The sequence below is a fragment of the Coregonus clupeaformis genome, chromosome 39 (genome assembly GCF_020615455.1).
Source record: "Coregonus clupeaformis isolate EN_2021a chromosome 39, ASM2061545v1, whole genome shotgun sequence".
Taxonomy (NCBI): domain Eukaryota; kingdom Metazoa; phylum Chordata; class Actinopteri; order Salmoniformes; family Salmonidae; genus Coregonus; species Coregonus clupeaformis.
In genome coordinates, this window is record NC_059230.1 from 10,266,955 (window position 1) to 10,290,236 (window position 23,282).

Genomic DNA, 23,282 nt, shown 5'->3' on the forward strand with positions numbered 1-23,282 from the left:
TTTTTAGATTTATATTTTTCATCTTATATTTCGAAATAATAACTTACTCTAAAAAATAAAAAATAACAATTTTGAAATAAAAAAACCTGAAAAAAATAAATATTACAAATAAAATAAAAATAACAAAACAAATATTGTAAAGTGGTTGTCCCACTGGCTATCATAAGTTGAATGCACCAATTTGTAAGTGGCTCTGGATAAGAGCGTCTGCTAAATGATGTAAATGTAAAATGAAATTAAGTCCAGCATTTTTCTGTTTTTATCCACCTTGCTCTAGGGTGGTGTCTTTGTTAATGTTGTCGGTGTTTTGTTTTGTAGAATGTTTTCTTCTAGCATTTGGTAATATGTTTTTATGTAGTGTAACCTTCTCTTCTGAGGAACTTGAGTTCGGATTTAATATGTACAGTGCCTTCAGAAAGTATTCAAACCCCTTGACTTTTTCGAAATGTTGTTGTGTTACAAAGTTGGATTAAAATTGGTTTAATGGTCATTTTTTGGCAACGATCTACAAAAAATATTCTAATGTCAAAGTGGAAAAACATTATTATTATTCATTTTAAAAAAGAAATAAAAAAATAATATAGTGCATTTGAAAAGTATTCAGACCCCTTGACTTTATCCACATTTTGTTATGTTACAGCCTTATTCTAAAATGGATTAAAACATTTTGTTGTTGTCAATCTACACACAACACCCCATAATGACAAAGCAAAAACAGGTTTTCAGAAATGTTTGCAAATGTATAAAAAAAACAAAACAGAACAATAACATTTACATAAGTATTCAGACCCTTTCCTCAGTACTTTGTTGAAGCACCTTTGGCAGCGATTACAGACTCGAGTCTTCTTTGGTATGACGCTACAAGCTTGGCACACCTGTATTTGGGGAGTTTCTCCCATTCTTCTCTGCAGATCCTCTCAAGCTCTGTCAGGTTGGATGGGGAGCGTCGCTGTACAGCCATTTTCAGGTCTCTCCAGAGATGTTTGATCGGGTTTAAGTCCGGGCTCTGAATGGGCCACTCAAGGACATTCAGAGACTTGTCCCGAAGCCACTCCTGCGTTGTCTTGGCTGTGTGCTTAGGGTCATCGTCCTGTTGGAATGTGAACCTTCACCCCAGTCTGAGGTCCTGAGCACACTGGAACAGGTTTTCATCAAGGATCTCTCTGTACTTTGCTCCGTTCATCTTTCCCTCGATCCTGACTAGTCTCCCAGTCCCTGCCGCTGAAAAACATCCCCACAGCATGATTCTGCCACCACCATGCTTCACCGTAGGGATGGTGCCAGGTTTCCTCCAGACATGAGGCTTGGCATTCAGGCCAAAGAGTTCAATATTGGTTTCATCAAACCAGGGAATCCTGTTTCTCATGGTCTGAGAGTCTTTAGGTGCCTTTTGGCAAACTCCAAGCGGGCTGTCATGTGCCTTTTACTGAGGAGTGGCTTCCGTCTGGCCACTCTACCATAAAGGCCTGATTGGTAGAGTGCTGCAGAGATGGTTGTCCTTCTGGAAGGTTCTCCCATCTCCACAGAGGAACTCTGGAGTTCTTGGTCACCTCCCTGACCAAGGCCCTTCACCCACGATTGCTCAGTTTGGCCGGGCGGCCAGCTCTAGGAAGAGTCTTGGTGGTTCCAAACTTCTTCCATTTAAGAATGATGGAGGCCACTGTGTTCTTGGGGACCTTCAATGCTGCAGACATTTTTGGTACCCACCCCCCAGATCTGTGCCTTGACAAAATCCTGTTTCAGAGATCTACAGACAATTCCTTCGACCTCATGGCTTGGGTTTTGCTCTGACATGCACTGTCAACTGTGGGACCTTATATAGACAGGGGTGTGCCTTTCCAAATCATGTCCAATCAATTGAATTTACCACAGGTGAACTTCAATCAAGTTGTAGAAACATCTCAAGGATGATCAATGGAAACAGGATGCACCTGAGCTCAATTTCGAGTCTCATAGCAAAGGATCTGAATACTTATGTAAATAAGGTATTTATGTTTTTTATTTTTCATAATTTTGAAAAAAAGTGTAAAAACCTGTTTTTGCTTTGCCATTATGGGGTATTGTGTTTAGATTGATGAGGAAAACATTTTATTTAATTGATTTTAGAATTAGGCTGTGACGTAACAAAATGTGGAAAAAGGGGAAGTGGTCTGAATCCTCTCAGAATGCACTGTATATCTTGATTAGATTAGTATTCAACCCCCTGAGTCAATACATGTTAGAATCACCTTTGACAGTGATTACAGCTGTGAGTCTTTCTGGGTAAGTGTCTAAGAGTTTTGCATACCTGGATTGTCGCATTGTTTGTAACAGCGATTACTCACCTCGAACTGGACAAATATTTATTTCTTTAATGTGTCCGATGAGAAGGATATACTGTACTATACCTAGACCCACTCCAATTCGCATACCGCCCCAACAGATCCACCGATCTCAATCGCACTACACACTGCCCTTTCCCACCTGGACAAAAGGAACACCTATGTAAGAATGCTATTCATTGACTGCAGCTCAGCGTTCAACACCATAGTACCCACAAAGCTCATCACTAAGCTAAGGACCCTGAGACTAAACACCTCCCTCTGCAACTGGATCCTGGACTTCCTGATGGGCATCCCCCAGGTGGTAAGGGTAGGTAACAACACATCTGCCACGCTGATCCTCAACACGCGGGCCTCTCAGGGGTGCAGGACCTCAATACCAGGCGGTGTCAGAGGAAGGTCATAAAAATTGTCATAGACTCCAGCCACCCTAGTCATAGACTGTTTTCTCTGCTACCGCACAGCAAGCGGTACCGGAATGCTAAGTCTAAAGACTGCTGAACATTTAATCAAATGACCACCCAGACTATTTAGATTGACACCTCCCCCCTTTGTTTTTACACTGCTGCTACTCACTGTTTATTATCTATCTATAGTCACTTTACCCCTACCTACATGTACAAATTACCTCGACTAACCTGTACCCCCGCACATTGACTCGGTACCGGCACCCCCTGTATATAGCCTCGTTATTGTTATTTTATTGTGTTACTTTAGATTTTAGATTTTCAAGCCGATTTAAGTCAAAACTGTAACTAGGCCACTCAGGAACATTCGGTGTCATCTTGGTAAGCAACGCCAGTGTATATTTGGCCTTGTGTTTTAGGCTAATTGTGACGAGGTGTGACTAAAGGAGGCAGGTGAAGTGGAGGGACGTATATACCCCTGGCGCAGGGACTCGGTGACGTATGTTTCCATAGCCTCCGTTTCAGCCTGCGACAGGGGATTCACATGACTCCTGGGAGGTACAGCGTCTACCCGAAGGTTTATCGCGCAATCCCCCTCCTGATGAGGTGGTAATTTTGTCGCTTGTGTCTTGGAAAATGCGAGCGCCAGATCATGGTATTCGGGGGGAATGCGCACGGTGGGGGTACCGTCTGGACTTTCCACCGTGGTCGCACCAACGGAAACACCTAGACACCTACCCGGACACTCACGCGACCACCCTGTAAGAACCTTCTGCGGCCATGAGAAATTGGGGTTGTGAAGGGCTAACCATGGGATACCCAAGACTACAGGGTAAGCAGGAGACTCAATAATCATAAAGGTGATCTGCTCAACATGCGTCTCCTGCGTAATCATGGTGACTGGTACAGTAACCTCCTTAACCAACCAAGACCCTAATGGTCGACTATCAAGTGCTCTGATGGGGAGTGGAATGGATAGGGAAACCAATGAAATGCCTTGACGGCGTGCAAATGCCCTGTCCATAAAGTTCCCAGCTGCGCCTGAATCGACTAGCGCCCTACACTAGGAAACTACCAGGTGATCGGGAAAGGAGATAGATAGGGACAGTGCGCCGCAAAGGGCTCTGAACAAGTTTGGGTGTTCGTTACCTGGGGTGATGCGTGAGTACCCTGCCTACCGCCTCCAGACCCAAAAGAACGTTGACTGCGACGTGAGGTGGATTGTCCCTTCGTGCCACCAGAGTGGCACTGTCGCTGACCTCCTGCGCTCTCTCGACCGGTGGCTCCCCCCAGCTCCATCTGCTCGGGGTCAAAGTCGTCCGGAGTGGGAACGGGCAGACCCCTACCAGGACGTCCTCTTGCTGCTAGCAGATTGTCCAGCCAGATGGCCATGTCCACCAGTTGGAAGAACGATAGCATGGCATCACGGCAGGCTAGCTCCCGTCGGACGTCCTCCCTTAGGTGGCACCGGAAATGGTCGATCAGGGCCCGCTCGTTCCACCAGGACCCCGCTGCCTGTGTCCGGAACTCCAGCGCTTTGTCCTGTGCGGTCCTCGTCCCCTGCCTCAGATGGACCAGTCGTTCGCCCGCCTCTCGACCCTCAGGCGGGTGATCAAAAACGGCCCGAAAGAGGCGAGCAAACTCCCCGTAGTCCTCCAACGTGGTGTGGAACGAGAGAGGTGCCGCGTTGGAGGACTACGGGGAGTTTGCTCGCCTCTTTCGGGCCGTTTTTTTGTTGTTGCCGTGATGCCACTCCAGGGCTCTCCCACAAAGGCAGGAAATGAGGACGGATAACTTCTCCTGCTCCAGTGGCGCCGGCCTGATGCTGGAGAAATACAGCTAGAGTTGGAGCATAAATCCCTTACATCGCGCTGCCGCCCCATCAAACGCCAGTGGCCCGGGATATCTGGATCCCACAAGGGACTGGGGTGTAGGTAGCTGGACCCGGTTGACCAGCTGGTCTCGATAGATCAGGTCCTCTCCTCTCCAGGCGTTCTACTACCTGAAGAACCCGATCCATCGCTTCCCCCAAGCTGGCCAGCATCGAGGAATGCTCCTGGACCCTTGCCACAACTCCAGGCATGCGGTCTTCTCCTGCTGACTCCATATCAGATCAGGTGAGTGATTCTGTGGCGAGGTGTGAATGAAGGAGTCAGGCGCAGGAGGTAAAACACCGAAGTCCAGAGTTTATTCCGTTTACATAAATCAAACACTCCCAGCGTCAACACGAAACTATAACAAGGGAAACATTCCACCTTGGCAAGTACATATAGAAGAGTAGCTCAACCGAGCTCCTCACTCTCACAATAAACAATCACTCACAAAGACAAGGGGAACAGAGGGAACACTTATACACATACTAATTAGGGGAATGAGCACCAGGTGTGTGTGATTGACAAGAAATGACAAGTGGAGTGATGAGAATGGGATCGGCAGTAGCTAGTACTCCGGTGACGATGAACGCCGAAGCCTACCCGAACCAGGAGGCGGGGCAGCCTCGGCGGAAGTCGTGACACTAATGTCCTGCTGAAAGGTGAATTTGTCTCTCAGCCACCACCATGCTTGAAAATAGAGTAGTACTCAGTGATGTTTTGTGTTGGATTTGCCCCAAACATAATGCTTTATATTCAGGACATAGAGTTAATTTCTTTGCCACATTTTTTTGCAGTTTTACTTTAGTGCCCTGTTATTTTTATTCTGTACAGGCTTTCTTCTTTTCACTCTGTCATTTAGGTTAGTATTGTGGAGTAACTACAATGATGTTGATCCATCCTCAGTTGTCTCCTATCACTGTCACACTCTGGCCTTAGTTATCTTTGTTTTCATTAATGTTTTAGTTAGGTCAGGGTGTGACATGGTGAAGTATGTGTTTTGGTTTGTCTAGGTGTTTGTAGGTTTAATGGGGTAATGTCTTGTCTAGGTGTTTGTATGTTGATGGCTGCCTGGATTGGTTCTCAATTGGAGACAGCTGTGGTTTATTGTCTCTAATTGGGAGCCATATTTAAGGCAGCCATGGGCAGCATGTGTTTGTGGGTAATTGTCTATGTTGAACGTTTGTTGCTTGTCTGTGCACTTACGTTATTTAGCTTCACGGTCGTTTGTTGTTTTGTTAGTTTTTGGATAGTGTTCGGTTTCGTGTTTTTCTCTCTTCCTTAAATAAGAGATGTATTTTGCACACGCTGCGCCTTGGTCCAATATCTCACAAGAAGACGATCGTGACAGAATTACCCACCATACCAGGACCAAGCAGCGTGTCCAGGAGCCAAGGGTCTGGACATGGGAGGAGATTGTGGACGGTAAAGGGTCTTGGACTTGGGAGGAGATCCTGGATGGGATGGATCGCCGGCCATGGAGTGAAACAGTGGAGAGGCGACTGAGAGAGGAGCAACGGCGTCAGCAGGGCCATCGTCGGAAGGACGAGAGGCAACCCCCAAAAAAGTTTTTTGGGGGGCACATGGCTTAGGGCGGCTGGGCAGCAGGAGGCTGCCACAGGGAGACGTGGAGAGAAGGCTACCGGATTACGGGAGCCATTGGCGAGTAGAGGGAGGGAAGTAGTTGAGGCACGGCGTAAGAGACTGAGGTGTGTTACCAGTCCGGTCCGGCCCGTTCCTGATCCCCGGTTAAGGCCAGTGGTGTGTGTTCCCAGTACGGACCGGCCTGTTCCTACTCCACGCATCAAGCCCACGGTGTGCGTCGCCAGTCCAGCCCGGTCGGTTCCTGTTCCACGTACTAAGCCTAAGGTGTGCGTCGCCAGCCCAGCCCGACCTGTTCCTACTCCACGCATCAAGCCCACGGTGTGCGTCGCCAGTCCAGCCCGGCCGGTTCCTGCTCCACGTACTAAGCCTAAGGTGTGCGTCGCCAGCCCGGCCCGGCCTGTTCCTGCTCCACGTACGAAGCCTACGGTGTGCGTGGCCAGCCCAGCCCGGCCTGTTCCTGCTCCACGTACGAAGCCTACGGTGTGCGTGGCCAGCCCAGCCCGGCCTGTTCCTGCTCCACGTACTAAGCCTAAGGTGTGCGTCGCCAGCCCGGCCCGGCCTGTTCCTGCTCCACGCACGAAGCCTACGGTGTGCGTGGCCAGCCCAGCCCGGCCTGTTCCTGCTCCACGTACTAAGCCTAAGGTGTGCGTCGCCAGCCCAGCCCGGCCTGTTCCTGCTCCACGTACGAAGCCTACGGTGTGCGTGGCCAGCCCAGCCCGGCCTGTTCCTGCTCCACGTACTAAGCCTAATGTGTGCGTCGCCAGCCCAGCCCGGCCTGTTCCTGCTCAACGCACTAGCCCTGAGATGCGTGTCCTCAGCCCGGGACCACCAGTTCCGGCACCACGCACTAGGCCTTATGTGCGTCCCCAGGGTCCAGCATGCCCTGTTCCTTCTCCCCGCACTAGCCCTGAGATGCGTGTCCTCAGCCCGGTACCTCCAGTTCCGGCACCACGCACCAGGCCTATAGTGCGTCTCGGCCGGCCAGAGTCTGCCGTCTGCCCAACGGCGCCTGAACTGCCCGTCTGCCCAACGGCGCTTGAACTGCCCGTCTGCCCAACGGCGCCTGAACTGCCCGTCTGCCCAACGCCGTCTGAACTGTCCGTCTGCCAAGCGCTGCATGAACTGCCCGTCTGTACTGAGCCTGCTAAGCCGCCCGTCTGCCATGAGCCTTCAGAGCCGTCTGCCAGACCGGAGCCACTAAAGCCTTCCGCCAGACCGGAGCCGCTAAAGCCTTCCGCCAGACAGGAGCCGCTAGAGCCTTCCGCCAGACAGGAGCAGCCGAAGCCTTCCGCCAGACCGGAGCCGCTAAGGCCTTCCGCCAGACAGGATCGGCCAGAGCCTTCCGCCAGCCATGAGCAGCCAGATCCGTCAGCCAGCCATGAGCAGCCAGATCCTTCAGCCAGCCATGAGCAGCCAGATCCGTCAGCCAGCCATGAGCAGCCAGATCCTTCAGCCAGCCATGAGCAGCCAGATCCGTCAGCCAGCCATGAGCAGCCAGATCCTTCAGCCAGCCATGAACAGCCAGATCCGTCAGCCAGCCATGAGCAGCCAGATTCGTCAGCCAGCCATGAGCAGCCAGATCCGTCAGCCAGCCATGAGCCGTCCAGCCAGGATCCGCCAGAGCCGTCCAGACAGGATCAGCCAGAGCCTTCCGCCAGACAGGATCAGCCAGAGCCTTCCGCCAGACAGGATCAGCCAGAGCCTTCCGCCAGACAGGATCCGCCAGAGCCGTCCAGACAGGATCCGCCAGAGCCGTCCAGACAGGATCAGCCAGAGCCTTCCGCCAGACAGGATCAGCCAGAGCCTTCCGCCAGACAGGATCCGCCAGAGCCGTCCAGCCAGGATCCGCCAGAGCCGTCCAGCCGGGATCCGCCAGAGCCGTCCAGCCAGGTTCCGCCAGCCAGCCAGGATCCGCCAGAGCCAGCCAGCCAGGATCCGCCATTTAGCCCGGTGCTGCCCCTTATCCTGGTGCTGCCCCTTATCCTGGTGCTGCTCCTTATCCTGGTGCTGCCCCTTATCCTGGTGCTGCCCCTTAGTCCGGTGCTGCCCCTTAGTCCTGTGCTGCCTCTTAGTCCGGTGCTGTCCCTTAATCCAGTGGGGTTAAGTTGGAGGGTGGTCATTTGGAGGAGGCTACGAAAGCGGGTAGTGACTATGGTGGGGTGGGGACCACGACCAGTGCCAGAGCCGCCACCGTGGACAGACGCCCACCCAGACCCTCCCCTAGACTTTATGCTGGTGCGCCCGGAGTTCGCACCTTAAGGGGGGGGGTTATGTCACACTCTGGCCTTAGTTATCTTTGTTTTCATTAATGTTTTAGTTAGGTCAGGGTGTGACATGGTGAAGTATGTGTTTTGGTTTGTCTAGGTGTTTGTAGGTTTAATGGGGTAATGTCTTGTCTAGGTGTTTGTATGTTGATGGCTGCCTGGATTGGTTCTCAATTGGAGACAGCTGTGGTTTATTGTCTCTAATTGGGAGCCATATTTAAGGCAGCCATGGGCAGCATGTGTTTGTGGGTAATTGTCTATGTTGAACGTTTGTTGCTTGTCTGTGCACTTACGTTATTTAGCTTCACGGTCGTTTGTTGTTTTGTTAGTTTTTGGATAGTGTTCGGTTTCGTGTTTTTCTCTCTTCCTTAAATAAGAGATGTATTTTGCACACGCTGCGCCTTGGTCCAATATCTCACAAGAAGACGATCGTGACAATCACAGCCAATAATCTCTGTAACTGTTTTAAAGTCACCATTGGCCTCATGGTGAAATCCCTGAGTGGTTTCCTTCCTCTCCGGCAACTGAGTTAGGAAGGATGCCTGTATCTTTGTAGTGGCTGGGTGTATTGATACACCATCCAAAGTGTAATTAATCACTTCACCATGCTCAAAGGGATATTCAATGTCTGCTTTTTTATTTTGACCCATCTACCAATAGGTGCCCTTATTTGCAAGGCATTGGAAAACCTCCCTGGTCTTTGTGGTTGAATCTGTGTTTGGAATTCACTGCTCGACTGAGGGACCTTACAGATAATTGTATGTGTGGGGTACAGAGATGAGGTAGTCATTCAGAAATCATGTTAAACAGGGGTTGAATACTTATTGACTCAAGGCATTTCAGCTTTTCATTTTTTATTTATTTCAACAAAATTCTAAAAACATAATTCCACTTTGAAATTATGGGGTATTGTGTGTAGGCCAGTGACACAACATCTCTGTTTAATCCATTTTAAATTCATGCTGTAACACAACAAAATGTGGAAAAAGTCACTTTCTGAAGGCACTGTATGTGTGTTACAGTCTGTAAGTAGGCAGAAGTATCAGAACTCAGGATAAGACCCAGATGCAGACAGTTCGAATCACAGATGTTTATTAACAAAACAGGGGGCAGGCAGACGACAGGTCAAGGGCAGGCAGAGGTCAGTAATCCAGGGCAGGGTCAGACAGGTACAGAACAGCAGGCAGGCTCAGGGTCAGGGCAGGCAGAGGTCAGTAATCCAGGGCAGGGTCAGACAGGTACAGAACAGCAGGCAGGCTCAGGGTCAGGGCAGGCAGAACCGGAAAAACAGGATCTAGAGAGAAACAGGAGTAAAAACACGCTTGACGAGACAAGACGAACTGGCAACAGACAAACAGAAAACACTGGTATAAATACACAGGGGATAACGGGGAAGATGGGCGACACCTAGAGGGGTTGGAGACAAGCACAAAGACAGGTGAAACAGATCAGGGTGTGACACAGAAGTATGTGAGTATTATATGTGTAGTATGTGTGTAGTGTATATATATATATATATATATAAATATTTATTCATAAATAAACTGGTGCAGTACCTCCACCTAATAAGTAATACACTGCTCAAAAAACTAAAGGGAACACTTAAACAACACAATGTAACTCCAAGTCAATCACACTTCTGTGAAATCAAACTGTCCACTTAGGAAGCAACACTGATTGACAATACATTTCACATGCTGTTGTGCAAATGGGATAGACAGCAGGTGGAAAGTATAGGCAATTAGCAAGACACCCCCAATAAAGGACTGGTTTTGCAGGTGGTGACCACAGACCACTTCTCAGTTCCTATGCTTCCTGGCTGATGTTTTGGTCACTTTTGAATGCTGGCGGTGCTTTCACTCTAGTGGTAGCATGAGATGGAGTCTACAACCCACACAAGTGGTTCAGGTAGTGCAGCTCATCCAGGATGGCACATCAATGCGAGCTGTGGCAAGAAGGTTTGCTGTGTCTGTCAGCGTTGTGTCCAGAGCATGGAGGCGCTACCAGGAGACAGGCCAGTACATCAGGAGACGTTGAGGAGGTTGTAGGAGGGCAACAACCCAGCAGCAGGACTGCTACCTCCGCCTTTGTGCAAGGAGGAGCAGGAGGAGCACTGTCAGAGCCCTGCAAAATGACCTCCAGCAGGCCACAAATGTGCATGTGTCTGCTCAAACGGTCAGATACAGACTCCATGAGGGTAGTATGAGGGCCCGACGTCCACAGGTGGGGGTTGTGCTTACAGCCCAACACCGTGCAGGACGTTTGGCATTTGCCAGAGAACACCAATATTGGCAAATTCGCCACTGGCGCACTGTGCTCTTCACAGATGAAAGCAGGTTCACACTGAGCACATGTGACAGACGTGACAGAGTCTGGAGACGCCGTGGAGAACGTTCTGCTGCCTGCAACATCCTCCAGCATGACCGGTTTGGCGGTGGGTCAGTCATGGTGTGGGGTGGCATTTCTTTGGGGGGCCGCACAGCCCTCCATGTGCTCGCCAGAGTTAGCCTGACTGCCATTAGGTACCGAGATGAGATCCTCAGACCCCTTGTGAGACCATATGCTGGTGCGGTTGGCCCTGGGTTCCTCCTAATGCAAGACAATGCTAGACCTCATGTGGCTGGAGTGTGTCAGCAGTTCCTGCAAGAGGAAGGCATTGATGCTATGGACTGGCACGCCCGTTCCCCAGACCTGAATCCAATTGAGCACATCTGGGACATCATGTCTCGCTCCATCCACCAACGCCACGTTGCACCACAGACTGTCCAGGAGTTGGCGGATGCTTTAGTCCAGGTCTGGGAGGAGATCCCTCAGGAGACCATCCGCCACCTCATCAGGAGCATGCCCAGGCGTTGTAGGAAGGTCATACAGGCAAGTGGAGGCCACACACACTACTGAGCCTCATTTTGACTTGTTTTAAGGACATTACATCAAAGTTGGATCAGCCTGTAGTGTGGTTTTCCACTTTAAATTTGAGGGTGACTCCAAATCCAGACGTCCATGGGTTGATACATTTGATTTCCATTGATAATTTTTGTGTGATTTTGTTGCCAGCACATTCAACTATGTAAAGAAAAAAGTATTTAATAAGATTATTTCATTCATTCAGATCTAGGATGTGTTATTTTAGTGTTCCCTTAATTTTTTTTGAGCAGTGTATATCCCTAAAAAATATATGGTTTAGCTTCTAGGAAATAGAATTGACCTATACTGTATAGCGAACTACACCCTTAAAGGTCAACTGCCTTTTTGAACCAACTATTAAAGGTCAACTGCCCCTTAGAACCAACTATTAAAGGTCAACTGCCACTTAGAACCAACTATTAAAGGTCAATTGCCACTTAGAACCAACTATTAAAGGTCAACTGCCCCTTAGAACCAACTATTAAAGGTCAACTGCCACTTAGAAACAACTATTAAAGGTCAACTGCCCCTTAGAACCAACTATTAAAGGTCAACTGCCACTTAGAACCAACTATTAAAGGTCAATTGCCACTTAGAACCAACTATTAAAGGTCAACTGCCCCTTAGAACCAACTATTAAAGGTCAACTGCCACTTAGAAACAACTATTAAAGGTCAACTGCCACTTAGAACCAACTATTAAAGGTCAACTGCCACTTAGAACCAACTATTAAAGGTCAACTGCCACTTAGAACCAACTATTAAAGGTCAACTGCCCCTTAGAACCAACTATTAAAGGTCAACTGCCCCTTAGAACCAACTATTAAAGGTCAACTGCCCCTTAGAACCAACTATTAAAGGTCAAATGCCACTTAGAACCAACTATTAAAGGTCAACTGCCACTTAGAACCAACTATTAAAGGTCAAATGCCACTTAGAACCAACTATTAAAGGTCAACTGCCACTTAGAACCAACTATTAAAGGTCAACTGCCACTTAGAACCAACTATTAAAGGTCAACTGCCACTTAGAACCAACTATTAAAGGTCAACTGCCACTTAGAACCAACTATTAAAGGTCAACTGCCCCTTAGAACCAACTATTAAAGGTCAACTGCCCCTTAGAACCAACTATTAAAGGTCAACTGCCACTTAGAACCAACTATTAAAGGTCAACTGCCACTTAGAACCAACTATTAAAGGTCAACTGCCACTTAGAACCAACTATTAAAGGTCAACTGCCCCTTAGAACCAACTATTAAAGGTCAACTGCCCCTTAGAACCAACTATTAAAGGTCAACTGCCACTTAGAACCAACTATTAAAGGTCAACTGCCACTTAGAACCAACTATTAAAGGTCAAATGCCACTTAGAACCAACTATTAAAGGTCAACTGCCCCTTAGAACCAACTATTAAAGGTCAAATGCCACTTAGAACCAACAATTAAAGGTCAACTGCCACTTAGAACCAACTATTAAAGGTCAACTGCCACTTAGAACCAACTATTAAAGGTCAACTGCCCCTTAGAACCAACTATTAAAGGTCAACTGCCCCTTAGAACCAACTATTAAAGGTCAACTGCCACTTAGAACCAACTATTAAAGGTCAACTGCCACTTAGAACCAACTATTAAAGGTCAACTGCCACTTAGAACCAACTATTAAAGGTCAACTGCCACTTAGAACCAACTATTAAAGGTCAACTGCCACTTAGAACCAACTATTAAAGGTCAACTGCCACTTAGAACCAACTATTAAAGGTCAACTGCCACTTAGAACCAACTATTAAAGGTCAACTGCCCCTTAGAACCAACTATTAAAGGTCAACTGCCACTTAGAACCAACTATTAAAGGTCAACTGCCACTTAGAACCAACTCCTCTGGTTTTAAACGGCCTACGTGGCATCGATATAAGTCAGAAAGATTTATTCCAGTGTCTAAATGGGCTACAGATCATTTTGGTAATGAAGTCAGTCTTGTCCAAAACAGAGTTTTGTAAGTGAGTTTGTCACGACTTACTGTGGGGTTGGGTTACATGCCCACTTCTGCCAGTGAGGGGATTCTATTAGGCTGGCCAAGGCTCCCGGGTAGCCGTAGTTTTCACCTCCCAGGTAGCCGTAGTTTGCACCTCCCGGGTAGCCGTAGTTTGCACCTCCCAGGTAGCCGTAGTTTGCACCTCCCGGGTAGCCGTAGTTTGCACCTCCCGGGTAGCCGTAGTTTGCACCTCCCGGGTAGCCGTAGTTTGCACCTCCCGGGTAGCCGTAGTTTGCACCTCCCGGGTAGCCGTAGTTTGCACCTCCCGGGTAGCCGTAGTTTGCACCGGGTGAAAAGTGATTGCATTCGTTTTGGAACCGGGCTGCCTCCCGTTCTGGCCGATGGCGAAGTCGGCTTAAAACAAAAGTGAAGTAGGTGGAGTAATTAGTAGGATTCTGTGTTTTCACATGCAAAGTGATTGCTTTTGATAAAATCTGCCTTCCTAATTAAAACTATTTTGAAAATTCTAACATATATATTGGTGGAAAAGAGATGTTGTATGTTTCTGAACGATGGATCATGTTGCCTGGTTGATAACATAACCAAGAGGTGCTGTTTGATTTGAGCAGAGCGCTCCTCCCACACCGGCTCCGCCCTCATAGACCAGTTCAACCCGGGCCAGCTTAATTGAACTCTGACATTGATGCACAATTGCCCAGAGACAACACGTTGTGGTCTGCATATGGGTGCAACACACACATTTCGCTCTGCAAGAAATGAGTGAAAATGGACTTCCATAAAGTGCAAACTTTCCAATGCATTTCAACAATATAACCAGGAATGGATTACATCCGACAAGGTGACTTCTGCTGCCTGCTAACCGTCAAACCACTGGCGTTGGTGAGTATGTTAGCTAGGTAGATACCTGGTATAAGCTAGTAGCTATCTCTGGTTATACAACATTATTTGATAACGCTAGCGAGCCAGGCTAGCTATGATACCACAGATTAAAGGGGAACAATACTGTAGCTAGCTAAATACATCAAGTTAACGCGTAATGTAGCATGTCAGGTGTCTCCCGAGTTGCGCAGCGTTCCATGGCACTGCATCGCAGTGCTTGAGGCGTCACTACAGACCCGGGTTCGATCCCAGGCTGTGTCACAGCCGGCTGTGATCGGGAGACCCATGAGGCATCACTACAGACCCGGGTTCGATCCCAGGCTGTGTCACAGCCGGCTGTGATCGGGAGACCCATGAGGCGGCGCACAATTGGCCCAGCGTCGTCCGGGTTAGGGGAGGGTTTGGCCGGACGGGATGTCCTCGTACCTTCGCACTCTAGTGACTCCTTGTGGCGGGCCGGGCGCCTGCAAGCTGACCTTGGATCCTCCGACACATTGGTGCGGCTGGCTTCTGGGTTAAGCGAGCAGTGTGTCAATAAGCAGTGCAGCGAAGGGACAAGATTGTAACTACCAATTGGATATCACGAAATTGGGGAGGAAATGGGGTAAAACATTTTTTTTATAAATATACAGTGGGGAGAACAAGTATTTGATACACTGCCGATTTTGCAGGTTTTCCTACTTACAAAGCATGTAGAGGTCTGTAATTTTTATCATAGGTACACTTCAACTGTGAGAGACGGAATCTACAACAAAAATCCAGAAAATCACATTGTATGATTTTTAAGTAATTAATTTGTATTTTATTGCATTGGGAATGTATGTACAGAATAAATGGAAGTTGTAAAATACAATTATTGTTATAATATGCCTTATGACCAAAACTCACCAAAGGTGAGGGTTCAAGGTGCGTGTGATATTTTGTAGAATGCAGTTCTAGTTTTATTCATATTATATTACTGGTTCCTAATAATATTTAAGACCAAATGTCATTTGTTTTTGGTGCAGATATGTGTTAAATATACTATCCAGATAAATTGTCTGATCACAGAACATTCCATAGAATTCTAGAAAAATACCACCGGTCACTAAAACTTATTTAACTCATTCACAGTAAAATGTTTTACTATTCTGATTTTTGATTTTCAAGCCTAACAGAATAAGGAAGACTCAAATATGCTCTAAGTGTTTCTCCATCTTCATTAGAAAGTTGGATAAATGGCAGTTGTTTGGGGAAAAAGCTTTGATTTGCGTATAAGATACACATTTTCACAAGTGTTTGTTCTTTGGCTGATTACCATTTGATTGATGTGGTGCTATTGTATGTCATATCATTTGAAAGATCTGTTTCTCAGCTTTCAAAATGTGTATATATCGTTTTCATATGTGGTTTAAAGCAAATGTAGCTCATTAATGCAGAGTTCATGGTCTTTCAGCCAGTTTTGGGAATTAATTGATAAAGAATAAGCAGAAACGACACGTTAAACCATTTTCAATCAATTCAGTTTTTATTTTAAAAAGCTCAAGCTTGAATCATATTATGAACCAACAATTATTAACTACACCTTTCAATTCCCAATATAGACATTTCGTTTCTATTTAGTTTCTATACCTGGTACCAGGATTCAATACTAGGACGCTAGTGCTCATATATATTTAAAATGGGGGTCCCTTTAAGCAAATAAAACAAACAAAATGACCTAGTGTAAACTCACCTTCCTCCTGAATCCAATACTACTCATGACAGTGGAGAGGCAGAAAGATGCAGCCTGTTGATGGCAGTTGAACCTCTCAGTCCGAGCAAAGTACATACAACCAAATCCCTCGCTGTCCTCACGGTGGTCGGGGTTCCTAACTGTCGATCACTTCAAATTGACGATTTAGCAAGTGTTGCCAGCTCAGAGTTCGCGGTTCCCCCCTCCCTTCACTCTCTCACACGTCGCACCGTCTTCAAAGTATGTCCCACATGCAACAGTCACCAATTCAGTGCTAGAAAAAAATCTGAAAGTAACCAGGGAGTTACAGTAATATTCTACTATTCATGTAGTATTTTTTGTCATGTTGTGTTGTAGAGGTGAAAGCAGCCAGAGATTTTCAAGAAGTGAAGATACATTGTGGCATCCCCAACACTACAGCCGTAGAGGAGAGCAGAGAGAGAAGCAGGGGAAGGCAGAAACGAGTGGTGGGAGGAGTGCCGGCCCAACCAGTGAGTCACACACACACTCTTCAAACACACATTCACTCCGGATGTTTGAGCCAATTTCACCTCTAGCCCCTGACCTATAATCTCTGACCCGTAGACTCAGATCCAATGGCAGGTGGCGATACAGGAGGGGGGTAAAATCGACTGTGGGGGGGCATACATCGGGGGATGTTGGGTCCTGACCGCCGCTCACTGTGTCAGGTAGGTACTGTACTGTACAGATAGGGGTGGGGGGGATGGTCATGCATGTGTATGTGTTTTGGGGCAGGGTTGATCTCTCTCTCTCCACTCTCTCTCTCTCTGTCTCTCTCTGTCTCTCTCTGTCTCTCTCTCTCTCTCTCTCTCTCTCTCTCTCTCTCTCTCTCTCTCTCTCTCTCTCTCTCTGTCTCTCTCTCTATCTCTCTCTCCTCTATCTTTCTCTCTCCTCTCTATCTCTCTATCTCTCTCCTCTCTCTCTCTCTCTCGCTCTCTTTCAATCTCTCTCTTTCCATCTCTCTCTCTCTCTCTCTGTCTCTCTCTCTCTCTCTCTCTCTCTCTCTCTCCTCTCTCCCTCCTCTATCTCTCTCTCTTTCTCTCTCCTCTCTATCTCTCTATCTCTCTCCTCTCTCTCTCTCTCTCTCTCTCTCGCTCTCTTTCCATCTCTCTCTCTCTATCTCTCTCTATCTAGGCCCAAACCAGAGGCGTACCACATCAAGTTCAGTCTCTGGAAGAAGAGATCATATCAGGGAACAACAGATATCGTTCCTGTTAAGAACGTCATCATACACCACAAGTAATTGATTTATTCAATTTATATAGTGATTTTCTAGATGATCAGTGTTTTTTTGTTAAACTGCTAATCCCCTTAAAGATGAGATCTGCATAAGGTGAATATGTATTTATTTATTTCACCTTTATTTAACCAGGTAAGCCAGTTGAGAACAAGTTCTCATTTACAACTGCGACCTGGCCAAGATAAAGCAAAGCAGTGCGATTAAAAACAACAACACAGAGTTACATATGGAATAAACAAAACATACAGTCAAAAATACAACAGAAAATATATATACAGTGTGTGCAAATGTAGCAAGTTATGGAGGTAAGGCAATAAATAGGCCATAGTGCAAAATAATTACAATTAGTATTAACACTGGAATGATAGATGTGCAAGAGATGATGTGCAAATAGAGATACAGGGGTGCAAAAGAGCAAAATAAATAACAATATGGGGATGAGGTAGTTGGGCGGGCTAATTTCAGATGGGCTGTGTACAGGTGCAGTGATCGGTAAGGTGCTCTGACAACTGATGCTTAAAGTTAGTGAGGGAGATAAGTGTCTCCAGCTTCAGAGATTTTTGCAATTCGTTCCAGTCATTGGCAGCAGAGAACTCCCCTTCCTCTGCGGAAGCATAGTTCCCGCTCACCCCAGTCAAAACTGTTCGCTGCTCTGGCACCCCAATGGTGGAACAAGCTCCCTCACGACGCCAGGACAGCGGAGTCACTCACCACCTTCCGGAGACATTTGAAACCCCACCTCTTTAAGGAATACCTGGGATAGGATAAAGTAATCCCCCCCCCCCCCAAAAAAAAAAAGAAAAAGAAAAAGAAAAAAAATACTATTGTAATGTGGTTATCCCACTGGCTATAGGGTGAATGCACCAATTTGTAAGTCGCTCTGGATAAGAGCGTCTGCTAAATGACGTAAATGTAATGTAAATGTAGAACTGGAAGGAATGGCGGCCAAAGGAGGTGTTGGCTTTGGGAATGACCAGTGAGATATACAGTGGGGAGAACAAGTATTTGATACACTGCCGATTTTGCAGGTTTTCCTACTTACAAAGCATGTAGAGGTCTGTCATTTTTATCATAGGTACACTTCAACTGTGAGAGACAGAATCTAAAACAAAAATCCAGAAAATCACATTGTATGATTTTTAAGTAATTCATTTGCATTTTATTGCATGACATAAGTATTTGATCACCTACCAACCAGTAAGAATTCGGCTCTCACAGACCTGTTAGTTTTTCTTTAAGAAGCCCTCCTGTTCTCCACTCATTACCTGTATTAACTGCACCTGTTTGAACTCGTTACCTGTATAAAAGACACCTGTCCACACACTCAATCAAACAGACTCCAACCTCTCCACAATGGCCAAGACCAGAGAGCTGTGTAAGGACATCAGGGATAAAATTGTAGACCTGCACAAGGCTGGGATGGGCTGCAGGACAATAGGCAAGCAGCTTGGTGAGAAGGCAACAACTGTTGGCGCAATTATTAGAAAATGGAAGAAGTTCAAGATGACGGTCAATCACCCTCGGTCTGGGGCTCCATGCAAGATCTCACCTCGTGGAGCATCAATGATCATGAGGAAGGTGAGGGATCAGCCCAGAACTATACGGCAGGAACTGGTCAATAACCTGAAGGGAGCTGGGACCACAGTCTCAAAGAAAACCATTAGTAACACACTACGCCGTCATGGATTAAAATCCTGCAGCGCATGCAAGGTCCCCCTGCTCAAGCCATCGCATGTCCAGGCCCGTCTGAAGTTTGCCAATGACCATCTGGATGATCCAGAGGAGGAATGGGAGAAGGTCATGTGGTCTGATGAGACAAAAATAGAACTTTTTGGTCTAAACTCCACTCGCCGTGTTTGGAGGAAGAAGAAGGATGAGTACAACCCCAAGAACACCATCCCAACCGTGAAGCATGGAGGTGGAAACATCATTCTTTGGGGATGCTTTTCTGCAAAGGGGACAGGACGACTGCACCGTATTGAGGGGAGGATGGATGGGGCCATGTATCGCGAGATCTTGGCCAACAATCTCCTTCCCTCAGTAAGAGCATTGAAGATGGGTCGTGGCTGGGTCTTCCAGCATGACAACGACCCGAAACACACAGCCAGGGCAACTAAGGAGTGGCTCCGTAAGAAGCATCTCAAGGTCCTGGAGTGGCCTAGCCAGTCTCCAGACCTGAACCCAATAGAAAATCTTTGGAGGGAGCTGAAAGTCTGTATTGCCCAGTGACAGCCTCGAAACCTGAAGGATATGGAGAAGGTCTGTATGGAGCAGTGGGCCAAAATCCCTGCTGCAGTGTGTGCAAACCTGGTCAAGACCTAGAGGAAATGTATGATCTCTGTAATTGCAAACAAAGGTTTCTGTACCAAATATTAAGTTCTGCATTTCTGATGTATCAAATACTTATGTCATGCAATAAAATGCAAATGAATTACTTTAAAATCATACAATGTGATTTTCTGGATTTTTGTTTTAGATTCCGTCTCTCACAGTTGAAGTGTACCTATGATAAAAATTACAGACCTCTACATGCTTTGTAAGTAGGAAAACCTGCAAAATCGGCAGTGTATCAAATACTTGTTCTCCCCACTGTACCTGCTGGAGGGCCAGATGTATTCAAAATGGTGTCGTCTGCGTAGAGGTGGATCTGAGAGTCACCAGCAGCAAGAGCGACATCATTGATATACACGGAGAAAAGAGTCGGCCCAAGAATTGAACCCTGTGGCACCCCCATAGAGACGGCCAGAGGTCCAGACAACAGGCCCTCCGATTTGACACATTGAACTCTATCTGAGAAGTAGTTGGTGAACCAGGCGAGGCGGTCATTAGAGAAACCAAGGCTATTTAGCCTTGGCCAGGTCGATGATGACGGCTGCACAGTACTGTCTATTATCGATCGCGGTTATAATATCGTTTATGACCTTGAGCGTGGATGAAGTGCACCCATGACCAGCTCGGAAACCGGATTGCATAGCAGAGAAGGTACGGTGGGATTCGAAATGGTCGGTGATCTGTTTGTTAACTTGGCTTTCAAATACTTTTGAAAGGCAGGGCAGGATGGATATAGGTCTGTAACAGTTTGGATCTAGAGTGTCACCCCCTTTGAAGAGGGGGATGACCGCAGCAGCTTTCCAATCTCTGGGGATCTCAGACGTTACGAAAGAGAGGTTGAACAGGCTAGTAAAGGTGAAACATCGTCACTGGTCAAACCCAGGCCAGACATAATGTAAACAAACCCAGGCCAGACTTAATGTAGACAAACCCAGGCCAGACATCATGTAAACAAACCCAGGCCAGACTTAATGTAGACAAACCCAGGCCAGACATCATGTAAACAAACCCAGGCCAAACATAATGTAAACAAACCCAGAAACCCAGGCCAGACATCATGTAAACAAACCCAGGCCAGACTTAATGTAGACAAACCCGGGCCAGACTTAATGTAGACAAACTCAGGCCAGACTTGATGCTGCCACCACCAAGCTTCACCGTAGGGATGGTGCCAGGTTTCCTCCAGACCTGACACTTGGCATTCAGGCCAAAGAGTTCAATCTTGGTTTCATCAGACCAGAAAATCTTGTTTCTCATGGTCTGAGAGTCTTTAGGTGCCTTTTGGCAAATTCCAAGCAGGCTGTCATGTGCCTTTTACTGAGGAGTGGCTTCCGTCTGGCGACTCTACCATAAAGGCCTGATTGGTTGAGTGCTGCAGAGATGGATGTCCTTCTGGAAGATTCTCCCATCTTCACAGAGGAACTATGGAGCGCTCTCAGAGGGATCATCAGGTTCTTGGTCACCTCCCTGACCAAGGCCCTTCTCCCCTGATTGCTCAGTTTGGCCGGGCGGCCAGCTCTAGGAAGAGTCTTGGTGGTTACAAACTTCTTCCATTTAAGAATGATGGAGGCTACTGTGTTCTTGGGGACCTTCAATGCTGCAGAAATGTTTTGGTACCCTTCCCCAGAATTTTGCCTCGACACAATCCTGTCTCGGAGCTCTACGGACAATTCCTTCGACCTCATGGCTTGGTTTTTGCTCTGACATGCACTGTCAACTGTGGGACCTTATATAGACAGGTGTGTGCCTTTCCAAATCATGTCCAATCAATTGAATTTACCACAGGTGGATTCCAATCAAGTTGTAGAAACATCTCAACGATAATCAATGGAAACAGGATTTACTTATGTAAATAAGGTATTTCTGTTTTTTATTTTTAATACATTTGCAAAAATGTCTAAAAACCTGTTCTTGCTTTGTCATTATGGGGTATTGTGTGTAGATTGATGAGGGGGAAAAAACTATTCAATTCATTTTAGAATAAGGCTGTAACGTAACAAAATGTGGAAAAAGTCAAGGGGTCTGAATACTTTCCGGAATGCACTGTATACCGACAAATATATGGATAATGGTAATTGCGTCTGTCAAACATGTAAGATCACATCTTGTTTCTTCGTGCTCCAATAAAGCCCTATTGTTAGTTCATTTGACTAATCAACTTTCAGCACCGGCGCTGTCCATATTGATTTGATAAAATAGCCGTCCACACGTGTGTAGTGGCTGCATCTCAACTAATCTTTTTTTCTAATTGATCTAATTATATTCCATTCTCTTGTTTTTATCATGGACATATTCCACTAATATTATAATTAAGCTTTCATGTTTGTTTTTTACACTTGTTGCTTGCTTCTATCTGTGTCTGTAGGTTGAGATTCTTGTTCCGTTGTTCCCTTAGAATAGAGAAGACCATATACCCGTCACATCCCACATTATGTTAATGAAGTCCCCATGTGTGAAACTCAAATAATGTGTGTTTGGGTCTGGATTGGAAAGGTGGGAAACGCATCAAGGAGAGAAAGAAGCCAATCAATCTTATCGTATAAGTTCTCTTCAGTTTATGAGCTATCACTCATGCCGTGGAGAAAATAATACCAGCATTAAACTTTGATTCATAAAATAAATCCTTACTAGCTCTGAGGAAAATGTACTCACTATGACTGATATGTGGTTGTCATAGCAATCTGAAGATGGATGCACTAACTGCAAGTCGCTCTGGATAAGAGCGTCTGCTAAATGACTAAAATGTCATGACCGTCATCTATGGAAAAGTGAAAACAATCCCTATTCAGATTCACATACTATCTGTCCTACAAGAGGAAATCTCAGAACTTTCAACGCATCACATGACGCCTAAAGAAAACATATAGAAAACAAAGCAGGAAACAACCAATAGGACAGTCAGACAGATACCTATCCCACCCAGCCCTGCTTAAAGAAAACAACCAGTCAGACCAATAGGACAGATACCTATCCCACCCAGCCCTGCTTAAAGAAAACAACCAGTCAGACCAATAGGACAGATACCTATCCCACCCAGCCCTGCTTAAAGAAAAACAACCAGTCAGACCAATAGGACAGATACCTATCCCACCCAGCCCTGCTTAAAGAAAACAACCAGTCAGACCAATAGGACAGATACCTATCCCACCCAGCCCTGCTTAAAGAAAACAACCAGTCAGACCAATAGGACAGATACCTATCCCACCCAGCCCTGCTTAAAGAAAACAACCAGTCAGACCAATAGGACAGATACCTATCCCACCCAGCCCTGCTTAAAGAAAACAACCAGTCAGACCAATAGGACAGATACCTATCCCACCCAGCCCTGCTTAAAGAAAACAACCAGTCAGACCAATAGGACAGATACCTATCCCACCCAGCCCTGCTTAAAGAAAACAACCAGTCAGACCAATAGGACAGATACCTATCCCACCCAGTCCTGCTTAAATAAAACAACCAGTCAGACCAATAGGACAGATACCTATCCCACCCAGCCCTGCTTAAAGAAAACAACCAGTCAGACCAATAGGACAGATACCTATCCCACCCAGCCCTGCTTAAAGAAAACAACCAGTCAGACCAATAGGACAGATACCTATCCCACCCAGCCCTGCTTAAAGAAAACAACCAGTCAGACCAATAGGACAGATACCTATCCCACCCAGCCCTGCTTAAAGAAAACAACCAGTCAGACAAATAGGACAGATACCTATCCCACCCAGCCCTGCTTAA

General features: G+C 46.6%; 1 protein-coding gene across 3 annotated transcripts in view; it reads left to right on the forward strand.

Moving 5' to 3' along the window:
- The window catches only part of LOC121554604 (complement factor I), a 137,496-nt gene that overhangs the window by 36,094 nt on the left and 78,120 nt on the right, over positions 1-23,282 (forward strand). For all 3 annotated transcript variants that reach the window (XM_045211890.1, XM_045211889.1, XM_045211888.1), the window contains 3 exons: positions 16,316-16,449; positions 16,544-16,647; positions 17,114-17,218. In XM_045211890.1, the coding sequence (XP_045067825.1) occupies positions 16,316-16,449; positions 16,544-16,647; positions 17,114-17,218 (343 nt within the window). The remainder of the gene's footprint in view (positions 1-16,315; positions 16,450-16,543; positions 16,648-17,113; positions 17,219-23,282) is intronic.